This window comes from Phoca vitulina, unplaced genomic scaffold, assembly GCF_004348235.1.
Source record: "Phoca vitulina isolate PV1807 unplaced genomic scaffold, GSC_HSeal_1.0 scaffold15, whole genome shotgun sequence".
Taxonomy (NCBI): domain Eukaryota; kingdom Metazoa; phylum Chordata; class Mammalia; order Carnivora; family Phocidae; genus Phoca; species Phoca vitulina.
In genome coordinates this window covers 34403591-34419363 of record NW_022589718.1, presented here as the reverse complement: position 1 = coordinate 34419363, position 15773 = coordinate 34403591, and the positions used below count along the sequence as shown (strand labels likewise).

The 15773-nt window shown below is 48.5% G+C and overlaps 1 protein-coding gene across 3 annotated transcripts in view; it reads left to right on the top strand.

Annotated features, from left to right (window-relative positions):
- Nucleotides 1–15773, top strand: part of MCPH1 (microcephalin 1) — a 249414-nt gene that overhangs the window by 225333 nt on the left and 8308 nt on the right. For all 3 annotated transcript variants that reach the window (XM_032413720.1, XM_032413721.1, XM_032413722.1), the window contains one exon: nucleotides 9416–9653. In XM_032413720.1, coding sequence (XP_032269611.1) covers nucleotides 9416–9653 — 238 coding nt within the window. The remainder of the gene's footprint in view (nucleotides 1–9415; nucleotides 9654–15773) is intronic.

Genomic DNA, 15773 nt, shown 5'->3' with positions numbered 1-15773 from the left:
TGGAGAGGAAGATGAGCAGGGCTGAGGGAGAAAGCCAGGGGTGACACGTCCCAGGCCAGGAGGACCAGATGTTTCAGAGCGCGGGGATATCGTCAAGAATTCAGGCAGGAGGAGGGCAGGATGACTTGCCTGAACTGCGTGGCCCCGTGCATTCCTGTCCTGTCCCCTTACCCCTGGGCCGTGTTGGTATTAGCCCAAACCGAAGCTCAGAGTGGCACCGGTGGTGGCAGGGAGGGGACTTCCTGGAGGGATCGTGCATGCTTCTTCACGGTTGCTGTCCTCCCTGCCACCCCAGCCCTGTGCACCGCTCCTGGTCGGTATGTGGGAACGTGAGCTCCTGGATCCCTCTGTTGCAGTCCACTTGTTTTACTCACTGTGTGGCTCCCGGCACCTCCTTACTCTCGGCTTTGGTCTGTTTATAAAATGCAGAATTTGGATGTGCATAATCCCTTGTGATGCTGGGGTGCTTCATTCTAAAGGTGAGCGGCATTCAGAGGTCCCTCCAGCTGTGTTTCTTGACCTGAGCTGTGCATGCCCTGACTTTCCCTGGGATGTGCTTCCTTATTGATAAGGATTTAGAACATGTTAGTAGTACCACAAGCTGATGTATTACAGAATGCAAGAACCATGTGAGACCGTAAAGGAAAGTCACTCTTGGTGCAGGGGTTTGGGCTCTGCCGTGAGTCCTGGGGGGACACCAGTCAGAGGTGTGTGGGCAGCAGCTGCAGCAGGCTTAAACTCTGAGTGCCAGCGACTGACAACTGAGTGTGGGTCTGGCTACTGACTGGCTCGCACCCCCCGCCCCTGCCCTCCCCGCAGCTGGACCAGTGCTCTGTGGAGTCAGCACTCCTGCCATCTTGGCGGGAGTTCCTCTGGAGCCCCCCCTTCTCGTCCCCCACATGCTGCCCATCGGCAGCTCTTACCTTCTTGCCTTCAGGGTGTCCCGTAGATGCACCCCCCCTTGTCAACCTCTCTGTGACCCCCGTGATTTACACCCTTACCCACCCCCTGCTCTTCCAGCACCACTCCTGTCTTTTCCAGTGCGTCCTCTGCAATGCCCAGCGTCGTGTCCCGAGATGCTCACCTGCACCCTGGCACCCTCTGCCCGTTCCCCCAGCTGGCCCGTCCTCTGCCCCCTCTTTCCTGGTCTGCCGCGGACACAGGTGCTCGCTCGTGCCTTGGCTGACCACCTCCCTGTCTCCACCTATCCACCTCCTCTCCGGTTTTGTTCCTCCCAGACTTGAGGTACTTGGTCTCCCATCTGTGCATTTCCATAGCTGAAGGCCCTACTGTGCCGTGGAACTTTCTCCCAGGGTGCCTGTCCACCCTGCTCTCTGCCCTTTCCTGGAAATCCTTTTTGTCTTGTCACTGCTACTGTGCTATCCCCCTGGGGAGGGCGGTAGCTAGAGTAGAAGCTGTCCTGAAATCAGACTCCCAAACACAATTCTCCATAGTCACTCAATAAATTCACTGATCAACAGGTATAACTGAGCACCTACTATGTGCCAGGCCCTGTTCTAGGTGCTAGGGATATGTCGCTGAACAAAACAAAGAGTCCTGCCCTTAGGTTCTAGCATGACAAACATAGAATAAATTGTATATTATCTTAGAAGCCAATAAAATGTGTGGCAAGAGAAAAAGAATAAAGGCATTGGGATTTTGGGGGGATGCCACATGGAAATGCTGACAGCTGAGTAAAGACTCAAAAGAAGTAAAAGAATTAGCCGTGTGGACATTTGAAGGAAGAACATCCCAGGCAGAGGGGAAAGTTGGTGCAAAGGCCCTGAGGCACAAGTATTCCCGTGTGTTCAGAGAAGGGGGTGGGGCATGAACTAGGTGAAGGTGCTAAGAGGTAAGTGGGAAGCAGTGGTCATGGTGCCTAGCTCAAGGGTTTCAGCTCTTCTTCTAAATGAAATGAGGCACCAGCATTTTGAGCAGAGAAGAGACATGATCTGACAGGTTTTTAAAATTCTCACTCTGTTGAGAAGAGTCTGAAGGGGGGACACATTTAGAAGTAGGGACACCAGCTCAGAGGCATTAACCCAGGTGAGTGGTGTTGGCTTCACTTGGACTGGAGCGCAGAACAATGAGGAATGGTCCTCATCTGCATGTGTTGTGAAGAAGAAGCTGACCTCCGTGTCTTGGGCCTGGGCCTCTGGAAGGATGGAACGGCCAGAAATGGAGAAGGCTGCAGGAGGAGGGGAGGCTGGTTTGGGCCTGCAAGTTCTGTTAGAGATCCCGGGGAGAGGCCAAGAGAGCGCCTTGGCTTGGGATTCTGAGCTAGAGACAAAATGTGGGCATCACAGGCACACGGAAGCCGTCTAAGGCCCGGACGCTGGACGAGGTCACCAGGGAGCGAGTGCAGACGAGGACCCAGCGTGGCGAGCTGTGGCACTGGAGCAAGAAGAGAAAGATCCACCACAGCTGCAGCAACCAGGGTGGAAGGGAGGAGATTTAGGGCACATGGGCCAGAAGCCAAGCAAAGAAGGTGACTGAAGTGGAGGGAGGGGCTGCGGTGTCCAGCGTCCTGTCCTGCTCATCCCTGGGAGAGGAGTCAGCCCTGGGGGGTCTTGGTGGTGGGAGGGGCCGTGGGAGCAAAAGTGGGGTGACTGTGGATGGAAGGGAGGATGGGAAGGAGAGGCCAGCGGGGACTGCTTTTTGAAGGAGTTGTGCTGGGAAAGGACACAAAGAAGAGGGGGATGCCTGGCCAAGGGAGAGGTTTGGGGGTGGGCAGGATGCCGGGACTGTGTGTGCAGGTGTGAATACAGCAAGCAGGCTCTGATGGTCGGGGAGGAAGGGAGAATGGATGGGGAGGGACTCCTAGCGGACAGTAAAGGGGGACAGTCTGTCTACAGTAACAGGTGTGGCTGTGTCTCAGGGAACTAGCACAGTGTCCCCTCCTGCCCTTGGGTGGGCGGGGGGGGGAGAGTGGGCAGCGGTTGACTGGGACCAGGCTAACAGGGAGAAGGATGGAGGAGTCATGGGAACGATAGTAACGACCGGCCATGGGCTGTAAGCTTTGGAGGGGAGAGGGCATTGCCAGGTATGAGACTCTGGTACCCAGCGTGAGAGCCCGAGGTGGGTGCAGGAAAGGGGGGTCCAGGCACTTGGGACGATACAGGGTATTCAAAGGGTCACTTATGTGTCTTTTTAACTTTCCAGGAGTTAGGACGGGAGGGACAGCGAGCTGGGGTATAGCGATCGGGCAGTGAGAGGAAGGGCAGTCGCAGTGAGGTGGGGGGTCAGGCTGCCTGAGCAGGTAAGACTCAAAGCTGTGGGCCAGTGTGGGGGGGGGGGGGGGGAAGCTGCAGAGAGAAGCAAGGACAGACTTTCATTGAAAATTGAGGCGGGGGGGGCGCCTGGGTGGCTCAGTTGGTTAAGCGACTGCCTTCGGCTCAGGTCATGATCCTGGAGTGCCGGGATCGAGTCCCGCATCGGGCTACCTGCTCAGCAGGGAGTCTGCTTCTCCCTCTCCCACTCCCCCCTCTTGTGCTCTCTCTCTCTCAAATAAATAAAATCTTTAAAAAAAAAAAAAGAAAATTGAGGGGGGTTCATGCAGGGTTTCAGGAGTCACTGTGTCATCATTTGAAGACCTTGTCTTTGTAACATTTCTTACATTTGCCTAAATCCCATAAAAGTTTTTTTTTTTTTTTAATTTCCCAGGACCAGAGACCTTGTTTTTTCTCTTCAGTACCAAAGACAACAAGTTCATTTTACCTCTGATATATTCAACCCATTAAGCATGGTCAGGTGTAGGCATTGACATTTTTAGAAGGTGAAACTTCTCAATTTTGTGTTTCCAAACAGTTGTCTCAGGGTCTAACTTGTTCTCTTTTGCATGGGTAGCGCTGGGATCTTTGGGCTCCTACGGAGCAGGGACTTAGCGCGAGTCTGATTGCTCCAGGTGACCGAGCGTGAGCAGCTTCACTGTGCCGCAGCTATTTGCACACTCATGTTGGTGTTGGGAGGAGCCTCGTGTTGCCGGGCCTCCCGCCGCCTCCCTCCCCACCCCCACCCAGCAGAGGCAGCCCCACAGGCATCCCGATGCAGCTCCTTCTGCACCCGTTTTGCACCTGCCTGCCTTCCTGAGGAAAGCGCTTGGTGCAGAGCCAACCGCGCCTTTGGGGGTGCCTCCTAGGTCGTCAGGGCGGTATTAGCAAACTCACATGGCCATAGGTCCAAGGCCCAATGAAAGTGATTTCGCTCTCCTGTGTTTGGCACCTGTATCTTTTCTCCCAGTTGAACTGGGGGAAAAGAGAGGTAGGATTTGCTGGAAACCTCAAACCCCCAACAGCTGAGCTTTGCTACGCGCAGCATTCATGGCTCTGTTCATGACTCTGGAGCTAAGCCGTCCCCATTATAATAGAAGCGTACAAGACAACAGGATTCTTGTTGAATTTGCCTTCTTGTTCCATCCTGAATACACTTCCCTTCCTGCTCCCCCTGCCCTGCCTCAATTCTTGTAGGAATTACCGCACTTCTTTCCTTTGGGTCCGCCTGTTTCTGCTCTCCACACCTCCGTGTTGTCTGCAGCGTGATCTTCCCCACCCCCACATGAGGATTTCATGGCTCCCCGTTAACTAGGTAGCTGACTATATAATCAGGATTCAGCTGGCCCCTGCTTATTCAGCCTCGTCACCATGGCACATACTTCAGTGCTTTTAGAAGTTAGTTTTTGTTATTGTGATCACCTGGCAAGCCCCTCGTCCCTTACCTGCAGTGATCCTGAACTATGATCTTTCGGACACCATTGACCTGAAGTGCCCCTCCCTGTGCTTTTCTCAGAGCAAACACCTTTCTACTCACTCTCCAAGCCAAAAGTCTGTATGTAGCTTGTTGGTTCCTATGGAAACCGTCAGTGATTCAGAATCATCATCAAGGTGAGCTCCACCTGGAAGGAAAGGCACATTCACCAACTGAAATCTAAGCCCCGTGTCTGGAGTAAATGAGCCGTCAATACCCTCCCCGCCATGGGGCCGACATCTTGGTCAGGGCTAAATATCTGGGAGTCATCGAAGCTAGAAGCGTGGACGGGGGTGGGTGGGTGGGTGGAATTCTGCTCTGCTCAGCTTTGTCAACAGCACAGTCTGCCTTGACTGGCTGCCTTGTAAATAGATTGGAAGGTTCTGAGCTATTAAATCAGTATCGCTTTTTTGATGAAGACACAAATGCAAAGGCAACATTTTATAAAGCACAGATAATGTCTTTGTTTTACTGAGACCCTTCCATAGTCCTCATCCTCCACAGCCAAGGGTTCAGATGAAGATCTCCTGGCAGAGAAAGATTTCTGCCTTCTGTCAGCCCTCTCCTTGTCTTAAACACACACACACACGTGTATATTAATTTATGTACTGATTTTACATCACCATAGAGAAAATTGGGAACTCTTCTGAACTCTACCCCAAACTCACCCAGACTCCTGACCTGTCCCGTTTATGGTGGACGATAATTAAGCCTAGAGGAGTCCCTTACCTCCGCTTAATCCCCTTTTCCTCCATCATTTTTCAGCTGACACCCTGGGCTTTGTAGGAAACATTTAGTGCTTCCTTGGACAACTATACTTTTTTAGATTGAGGTCACCTTTCCAGACTGCCCGGTTCTGGCTTAGACTGCCTCTGAATCTTTCACAGCTCTGTAAATTGTAACGATCCAGGGGCAGTGCAACCGAATCTTGTCTATGGGCATGAACTGAATCCTGTCTGGTGGAGGGAAGGCCCCCACACCCATGGAAAAGCCAATTGTTTGGCTCATTTGCAGGTTCGTCTCCATATTCCCAATCTATCCATGTGTTAATTCTCCTTGGAAACATTATCGCATCTGAGTTAAATAAAATAAACTATAAGAGTTATAATTTTTTTTAGAGTTATGATTTTTTAAAAAGATCTTTTAACCACAGTTAGCAAGAAATTTCTAGGTCAGTATCGATAAACCTGGTTACCTCTGAGGCTGTCGCCACGATCACCCCTGCAGTGAGCCCATGCCCTCCACCAGCCTCCATTAGCGCCCCCTGCACCCAGACCCGTTTCTGCAGCTGACAGCATTTGCACTGCACGTGTGTTGACAAGTTTGAAATGGAATCAGGATTTGGAGCACATTGCCGTGAATTGCTACTACAAAAGCGATGGAGAAGGCAATGGTAATAATAAGCTGTAAGCCTTTCGGGGTAAGGGGGCATGCTCAGAGGGCGTCATCGGACCAGTGGGGGCACGGCGGTGCCCTGGGCGAGAGAGTAAAGCTGACCGGGCATGGTCAGAATTCTTAAAAAGCCAGTGTCTCACCTGTGCTTTCAGAGACAGAATGGGGGTCTCCGGGGTGAGGCTGCACTGGAACTCGTGTCCCTGTGGACCGAAGATGTGAAAGCGCCAGGGGGGCACGGGGCTGAGTAACAGGGGCAGTCTGTCCTAGGGCAGTACTGGGGAAGGATCGAGTTCTGGAGACCATCCCTTAGAGAATGCACACAGCTGAAGCTCAGTAATAAGGAGAATCATGGGTCCTACCATACCCGTAATATAAATAGAACTTGCCAGTCATCGTTTCTATGGCAATGAACTCCAGTCCATGCGTGTCCTCATATACATAAAGGAGTGTATTCCTAGGATAAATTCCCAAATTAATTTTTAATTTTAGGTAACCTAAATCTTGATTAAGCTTTCCCAGAAATTGTTTTACTTAGGATTAGAAAGTCAGCATGCACGTAGTCTCAATTATTTTGAGTAAAGAATAAGATCTTTGTAATTCTTTGCCTCCTTTAATTTCAAGCTGAATAAATAAATAAAAGGAAGTATTTTCATTTGTTGACTTTCGTATTACGTGCTTTACACCGAGGTCAGGGACCATGTCTTAATCCTCTCTGCTTCCCCAGCATCTTGCACGTGCCCGGTAGACAGTAAGCACTCAGTAAATGTGGGAGGGGAATGAAGACTCAAAGCGGTCAGCTACTCAAGTCACATTCTAACCATTTGAAAGGCTTACATATGTCCTTTTCTCTTGGGTTAAATATGGGTTTGATTTACTGCTTATTCACATACCAAGATATATCCTTGATCCTATTTTTTTTGTTTTTAAGAAAAACTGTATCCTGAATGCTTTTGTGTGTGAACATTGTACAGAATTTAGAAAAGCACAGCAAACACTTACCAGGGGTTACCTCTGGTAGGTGGCAGGGGTCTGAGGACTGCAGCATCTGGATGCTTCGGGCTCCTGGAAACACAAATCTCAACAAACAAGTAGCTTAAAGAAATGAAAAAAATCATACTCCCCCACCCCCACCCCCCGCCCCTGACAGAGAAAGAACAAAAAAAAAGGACAATTCCTGGCTTGGTCAATCCAGTGACATAGAAAGGTGATCGAGGATCCAGGCCTTCCCACTTGGCCATTTTCAGCATGGTTTATGGCCTCAGGTAGCTTCAGTAATTCCAGGTATCCTATTGTCAACATGACAGAGTCCAGCCAATAAGAGGTATTTTTGCATATGCATTAGTTTATATTAGTGAGGAAAGACTGCCCTCAGCGGACTTATTCTCAGATCCCATTGGCCATGATCAAGTCCAATGCATGCTTGACCCAGTCCTTTGCAAGGGAAATGAGATCACTGTGATTTGCTTGGACCAATGCTGAGTCTTACCTTGAGCTGGGAAGGGTCCCTTATCTTGAACACATGGATCTGCAGAGGTTAGTACCCCCCACAGAAACCATGCCCTGCCCCTGAGGAAGAAAGGAAAAGAATGAATTTGAATAACATACAGCAGTATTTAATGTAGGAAAATTCCTTTTACTTTAATAACCTTCTGTATCATTTCAATTATCAACTACTTTTATAGTTCTTTAAATGCAGGATTGTATCAACCTTAGTAAGATTCTTTCTTGATCTCTAGTTACAGTGCAGCATGGTCCAGTGACTCACCAAGTTGAAGGATCGTGGGTTTTTTCTTGCAGTTTGACTCACCATTTTAGCCAAAGCAGATATCTTGGTGGGCTTCCACCTGTGCGTCTTCATTTGCAAAATTAAATGAGACCCTTCCTACCCCCTATCTCAGAGGAATATTAGAAATTACTAGAAGCATTAAACAAAGTTAACACATGAGTAAAACTGTTGCTTTCATTGTCAGGATCCTGTATCACTTACCCAATCAGATGAAGGTGCTTAAATGTGATGTCTTACGTTGCATAATTCAAAACTGGTGAGGAGTGAAGAGAATTCCATGGCCATATTTAAGTATATTGGGTTGATTCAATTAATGTTGAAGCAAATTTTTTCATCATGAGATTCTTTTCTGAGTATGAAAACCTAGTGGAAGAAGAATTCATTCGACTTTGTCAGTGATGTAGGTGGAGGACGGTATCTTACCTCCAGAGCCAGCCCCTCTCTGCTCTGGGGCTGGTTGTTGCCCTGTTTCCCGCCACACTGCCCCACACAGTTTACACTCCCCTGAGGTGCACCCCTCGAGCTCTCTTCCCACATATCTCCCGTCAGAGTTTCTCTGAGCCCACTTATCTCAAATGTTCAGTTCCATCCTCAGGGAAATAAGCTGATTAAAATACTCAAAATGTGGATGACAGTTCACCCTTGACATCTCCGAGAGGGTATTTGCACTTAAAAAGAAGTCTTTATTAATCTGTAGTTAGTGAAACGTTTGTTTAGAACAAGCAAGCCTTCCCACTGTCCCTTGGGTCCACCAGTCGACCACAACTTTATCAGAACAAAAAGGAGAACAATTTAACATCCCTGTTTCTGAAATGTTTCCCAGTGTCTCCGATACTCCTCATCACCATTTCCACGATGACTCAGTGAAAGCAACCTCTGCATACTTCCCACCCCACCCCCCACCACCTCAGGAGTCTGGGAAGAGCTCTAGGATCCCTGCTTTATATAATTGCATCCTCCCTTTGCCCATCTACACCGTGGTGCCTGAGGCAGGCACCTTTCCGGGCCTGGGACCGTCTGTGCTGCTGGGAGCCCTGAAGCACCCTGCTGGTCCAGGGCAGGCGGGCTTCCTTCTCCAACACTCTCATTTTCTCTTCCACACTCATCCACACTCATAGCTTGAGTAGGATTTAAGGATGCAGATGCTGTTCTCCTCACTCAACTGAACGGTTGATTCCTTTTCACTATTTTGGTTTAGAATTTGTAATAATTCAAAAGCCTAACCTTTTTTGGGGGGGTGGGGGCTATAAATTTGTTTGTACTTTTGCTTGCAAGCTGCTTCAGCAAAGGTCAATTTTATTTGCTTGTGATCTGTCATTATCATTAAATGTTATGATCTCCCCTGAATCCTCAGAATTCAGAATTCACCTGAGAACGCACAACCTTACCTTTGGTCTACTCTTCTGAAAAAAGAAGTGAGCTCTATGGCCGACCTATCCACGTAATGGAATGATGGGTGCCTTGCTAACCACCCCTGTTTCTGCCCCACAGCTCTGCCGCCTGGAGCGTGGTCTGTCTGCGGGGCAGTACCGGGGAACCCTGTTTGCCGACCAGCCTGTGATGTTCATCACCCCGGCCAGCAATCCCCCCAGAACCAAGCTGCGGGAACTGGTCCTCCTGTGTGGGGGTCAGATCACGCGAATCCCACGCCAGGCCAGCATCTCCATCGGACCCTCCCAAGGAAAGAGGAAGGCGACCACCAAGTATCTGTCAGAAACATGGATCTTAGGTAGGAATCTGCACCCAGGGATGGATGGGGAAGGTGCCTTCTGCTTGTAGTAGCTGCTGGTGTCCCCTTTGGAGCCACTCTTCTGTGGTCCCGGCCACACAAACAGGTTTTTCTGGGGGAAACGTGATGCCCACACCGCCGGCGATGTAGCCTCAGGGCTTTTGGATGGACTCTCAGCATCCACGCATCTGCCTTAACAGAATCCTGTAATCACTGTCAGTCACAAGCCAACCTAGATCCTCCTCCTTTTGACTGTCAGCCAAAGTCCAGTTCACAAGGACAAAGGAAATCCTATTAGACTCTACGTACTTTACCTCACTAGCTAGTGTGAAAGAGCCAGCCTCGCCACAGCTACCCCAGACCTTAAGGCCTGTCCACCCTCCACTCAGACGCTCCTCCCCACCCCACCCCCGCTGGTGCCTGTCTTGCTCTGTGTCCAGGGTGTGGGCTGGTGCCCAAACCAGGACCTGCCACCCGGTGTCCCACCCCTTTCTCGTGTGTGTGCTGCTCCTCACACTCATTTGTTCACGGGCTCAGAAAGGTACGCTTTCGTGCAAAAGGAGCTACAGCTTTTATTTCAAAAAAAAAAAAAAAAAAACAATGGGACATGAACATAATGTACAAATTGGCATCCATGGCAGCATAGAGAACGCCAAACGCTTCCCTCGATCCTGAAGGAGAAGAGGTGGTAGAAGATACGCTCTGCTTTCCAAGAGGCCGACAGTGGGGTGCCAGGCACGCTTGTCTGCTGTGACCCCAGCTCTGGGAGAGCTGCAGCGGTCTCCAGGAGGAGTGGGCTAAGCAAGACTGCAAGGCGGGATCCAGAGGCCGCGAGGACAGCCGGGAGGAGTGGGCGCGGGGGCGACAGGCGGCATCTGTGCAGTGAGAGGGCTGGACATGGCCGGTGCCCTCGGAGCCCCGCGTTCGGGCTAAACCTTCTTGTACGGGCTTTTATGAAGGTAGCAGTTTGCCAGGGCCGTCCTACCAAGTCCCACAGACCAGGGGGCTTAAACAGGGATTTATTCTCGTGCAGCCTGGAGGCTGGAAGTCAGACTTGGTTTCTCCTGAAACTTTTCTTCTTCCGCTCTTATTGAATTACTTCGGTGCCAGCACCTTTAGCCAAGATCCTTACCTGGCTCTGGAGACTTGAGAAGTGTATTCTGTCCCCTCCTGCTTCCCTGTTCCAGAGTCTCCCTCCTATTTGCCCCCCTCATCTCTAAATCCCAAACTTCTGGCTTTTCTCACCCCTTCCTAGTCAATATCCTTTAACAGATAAGTAGATACCGTGTCCAAGGTGCCTTCATCTATCAAACAGACATTTTATGAATATCATTTAAATGACTGATGGTCATCCTTTGATATATTTTAAAAGTATGGCCATCAAGAGTAATTTTTTACTCTCTGGTGCAAAGTGATTTATCTTCTGCCTGGAGACGAATTTAAAAAAAAAAAAAAAAAACACCCTATGATTTTAGCCACAGTCCAAAAGCCAAGAGGCTGTTTACTCTTTTCTAAATGCCAAGAATATAACCTTCAAAACATCCTATGTTCTGAAACAGAGGTTCTTGTTTTGTTTTTTAAAAAAGTGCATGGATCAAAATGACACCAACTAGAGACCAGAATTTTGCCTTTTAAAAAAATGTCTCATTCAGCTAACGGAACTGTGCACACGATTGATATCAACAGTGCATATCAACAACTAAACTTTACAGCGCCTGCAAATTGTGTACCGTGCACGGGGCCAGCGTCTGGGTCCGCACGATTATTATTTCCAGGTTGGGGAACTCTGTCGCCCCTTCCTGTTGCCCGTGGCTTTTGTGTGCAGATCATGCACAGTTCAGCCGCCGGCCCAGTTCCTCCCGTTGTTTTGCCATTCTGCTCTCCTGCCAGTGGGTTTTTAGGAGGCAGATCTCTACCTGCTTGACCCCAGGGCTTGACTTTCACAACGCCCTGTGGAATTCTCTGGGTTTCAGAGCTGGAGCCACGGGCCCGAGTTTCTTTCCTCTCCCATAATTCATGTCCTGTTTCTGATTTGTCATTGATTACACCATCTGCGTGTGCCCTTGGCAACTTCCGGGTATTGTGTGTTCTGGAATCCTTGGCTCTCGGCGTGGTGAGATCCTCACCCCTAAGGTGAGTCCCCCTGACTCTCTGGCTGCTGCCCCTGTCCGCACCAGGGCGCTTCTGGTGACTTGGGTGTTAGAAAATGCATTTTTCACATGTTTATGAGTTTATATTCTTCTCTTTTTGAATTGAGTGACAATACAATAGCCCCAGCTTTGCGCCAATAAAGAGATTTCATCTGTATGTCTCTCCACATACACACAGACCCACAAAACACAGGGTCCCGAGCACGGCGTGTCCTTTCCCATCAGGGCTCTGCTTGTTCTCCGAGTGGGGGCAGCGGCCAACCACCTCTTCTCACCGCACGTGAGTTACTTCGTCTGTTACACAGGTAATCACCTCTGCCCTGCTTACTCCCCGTGATGGTCGGAGGAGAGGGCACAAGAGAGTGCAAGGCGTCTCGCACCACAGTGGGCACAGTCCCTTACCCCGGGGTGCCTGGATCCACTGCTACAGCAACATTTTCTCTTCTGAAGACTTGTCTCCTTCCCCCGAGCTTCCACTGTGAGCACATCTAGACAATATTTTATTCCCAAAACATCGATCAATTAAAATTTGGAATCAAAGCCCTTGAAAGTTAAAATTACAACCATGTTAAGGCACCAATTTAAAAGAAAGTTATTTTGTGACAAATTCTGAAAAGCAATACTCTAAATTTGTTCCAACTAGAAGATCAGCATGTAAGGTAGGGTCCCTGAGGCTTAAGAGTAGTTTGAATCAAGTATTTAAAAGTCTTAAAAAGTGGCTCATTGTATCCAGTTTCAGATTTGTCATTTGCTTTCCAAAACAAAAGATGCCAAGTTTTTTTTAGTACCTTTATATTTATTCCTATGTTTTATGGGATCTTTGTTTATGTGGACACTAATAAAGTCATGGGGGACGGACAAGCAGATTTTTTTAGCCATTAGAAACCTCTGAGAAGTTTGGGTTTTGTTTGTTCGTTTGTTTTTTGGCAGAGGGAAAGATGATCAGCACCAAAAAGAAAGTCTCTTTCCCCAAGACGTCTGACATCCTAGCACTATATTCCTTCAGATAAGCCTTTTTATCCCTTCACCGTCTGACCCAACATTTATATTAAAAAACAAAACTCTTAAATGATTCTTCCCATATAAGACTTTCTTCTAACCTGCAGCTCTTCCTTCAGGGGACATCGGCCAGGGGTGACCATGGGGCGTTCAGCCAGCTCACCCTCCTGGCCCTGCCTTATACTGCTGGCATAGAACGGTGTGAATTTATGAAATCTCCAAACAGGGCTCACCACGTGAAACTTAAGCCATGACTTACTCATTTGCTCCGTGGAGAGTCTCCTTCATGCTCGGTCGCCTTATAACGAGGCCATTTGAACAGTCATGATTATGTTCCCAGTTCATTCCCCAGAGTCCATGTTCCCTGAAACAGCAGTACACTTAGGCCAAGATTCTCGATGAATCACTGCACCAGAAGGAGAAATGGGGATTTTTGAGAGAGAAAATACTTGTGGGCACTTGAATATGTATGAAAATAAACAGGAAAACAAAAACCAAATTCCCGGCACCAGGAAACAAAATATCACCTTTACCTGACATTGGAAGGGAAGCAAGTTCCAGTAATTTTATTTACCCCAGTACAGCCCCAGAACAGAATTCCCATTTTGCATATCAAGACAGTAAGATGAGAGAGTCCCAAGTGACTCGGCTAGGGTCTTCAGGGAGGGGGTGGGGCGGGGGCGGGAGCCCCGAGACCCCAGTGCATTCGTCATGGTCTACGAATTTTTGTGCTATAGCCCTGTCTTTTCACTCTCTCCATCCCCCATATTGGTGTTATCACTTACGGCTGGTTTGGCCTTTCACAGAAGACATATTTCCAGTCTCGGGCGCCCTTTTATTGTCTGGGCTATGTTCAAGTGATAAGACATACATTTTATGCTATTGTGGGAACATAATGTAATATGCTCCACGGCATTGCTGTGGAGCAGGGGGAGAAAAAATTAGCCTCAGCATGATTTCCTTATAACTTATAAAAAGCATTTGATTTGAATGTTTCCCCATGTCAACGTTTTCAGGAAAAAGATCTCTGATAGCATGTGGGCCTTTTGCAGGCTAACCTAGATCATTGTTTCCCAGATGGCTGACCACAGAACTAGGCCTAGAAAAAAGCTCTCGAATGCGGCATTTTGTGAAAGCAAGGCCACTGAGGGGGCTCAGCCCTTAGGGTGCATGATTTAACAGATGATGTCGGGGTTCCTCAAGATCCTCTTCATCTACATTTTCACTGCATAGAAGGAACGAGTCACAGGTGGTGAGGCCATGTGCAGAGGAGGAGAAAGGGAAGAACCTGGCGCAGGTCTGCCCCCAGCCTGACCCCTCCTCGGGACACTGCCTGACCCCACCCTCACCCAGGAGCTCAGCAACCAGTCAGAAAGTGACGGCAGACTCTTAAGACGCAATCAGACGATACAATGAATTATTTTTGTTTTGAGTTGCTCTCAAATGGATGACATCTACCAGGATAGAAATGAATGAGAACTAAAACTGACTGTACATCTCATGTGTTTAAGTTTTAAAATATATATATATGACTTTAAAATATATATATATGTGTATATATATATATATATATATATATATATATATATATGTCTTTTCTTTTTTTTAATTAACTGCAAACTTCTGAAATCGCGAGCGTTAACTTGGATCGATCAGAAAGTAGACTTCCCCTTTATTGTATTCACTGGTCAGCTAGTGGTCCTAGATGGTGATCTTTGAACTTTCCTGACCTGTCTCATTCGGCTTCTTTCTGTTACATTTATGCCAACTGACCTCCAGTCACCATGTGTGAGCATCGTCGGTGATATAGAAGTTAAAAAGCATCATGAAGACAAGCAAAGTGGAAAATAAAAGACCCTCCTCTGCACCTTACTAGCCAAGGCACAGTTTTTAAGCCTCACTTAAAGACAAAAAAACAAAGTGGAGGATGAGAATCGGCTACATATATTCAACTCAGAACCGGGAAATCATGTGAGCACTGCGACATGTTATATCCACCACTAGAAATGCAGTCTTCGGTTTGGAGAATCACACCGGCCACTTAGAGGCCAGCACTGAACATTTGGGTTTTGACAGGTGCACAAGACTGTCTTGTGCACAGATCCGCGGGGAGGGCCCCCTGCATGTGCTCTCCTGGGCAGAGGTAGGTGCTCGAGTGTGAACTCTAGCCCTGCGTCTGGGGCTGGGGGTTAATGGCCATAAAGAAACTTCACAGCTCAAACCCCTCGTGGGACGTTGCCAGTAGTTTAGGCTCTTTGCTTACTGACCTAGTATAGTAACACTCTTGACAAGGGGTTCTCATGGGTCTTTGGAGCATGTGGAGCTTCAGTTCTTTCAGGGTTACGTGTTAGGCCGTTAATATTGAGCATCATAGAACCTAAAGTGATGAACCTTTTGTTATGGACTGAATTGTGTCTCCCCAAATCCGTATGTTGAAGTCTTGACCCCCAGGACCTTAGAATGTGACTGTGTTTGGAGACAGGGGCCTCTCAAGAGGTGATTAAACAGTATCATCATGGTGGAGCCCTGATCTCACAGGACTGGCATGCTTATGAGAAGACAAGAGACACCAGGGATGCGTGCACAGAGGGAAGGCCACGTGAAGACAGAGAAGACAGCCATCTGCAAGCCAAGGAGAGGCCTCAGGAGAAACCAGATCTGCTGGCACCTTGATCTTGGGCTTCTGGCCTCCCCAGGCTGTGAGATCATAAATTCCTATTGTTCAAGCCTCCCAGTGTGTGGTGCTTTGTTAACAGCCACCCTAGCAGATGAACACTGCTGGAAACGAATTCTGAGATCATGGTAGAAATCTGTGCCTTTTATTAAACAAAAGATCTGAATTTCTCTGCCAGAGCCACTTGGTGAATTAAAGATCCAGCGTTCCTAGGCACCCTCTTCTCCGTTCAGACTCTTCCTTTGTAAAAAGTATGATCTTAATGCCACTGTCAGTAAGTGGGACTTCTCCTCTGTG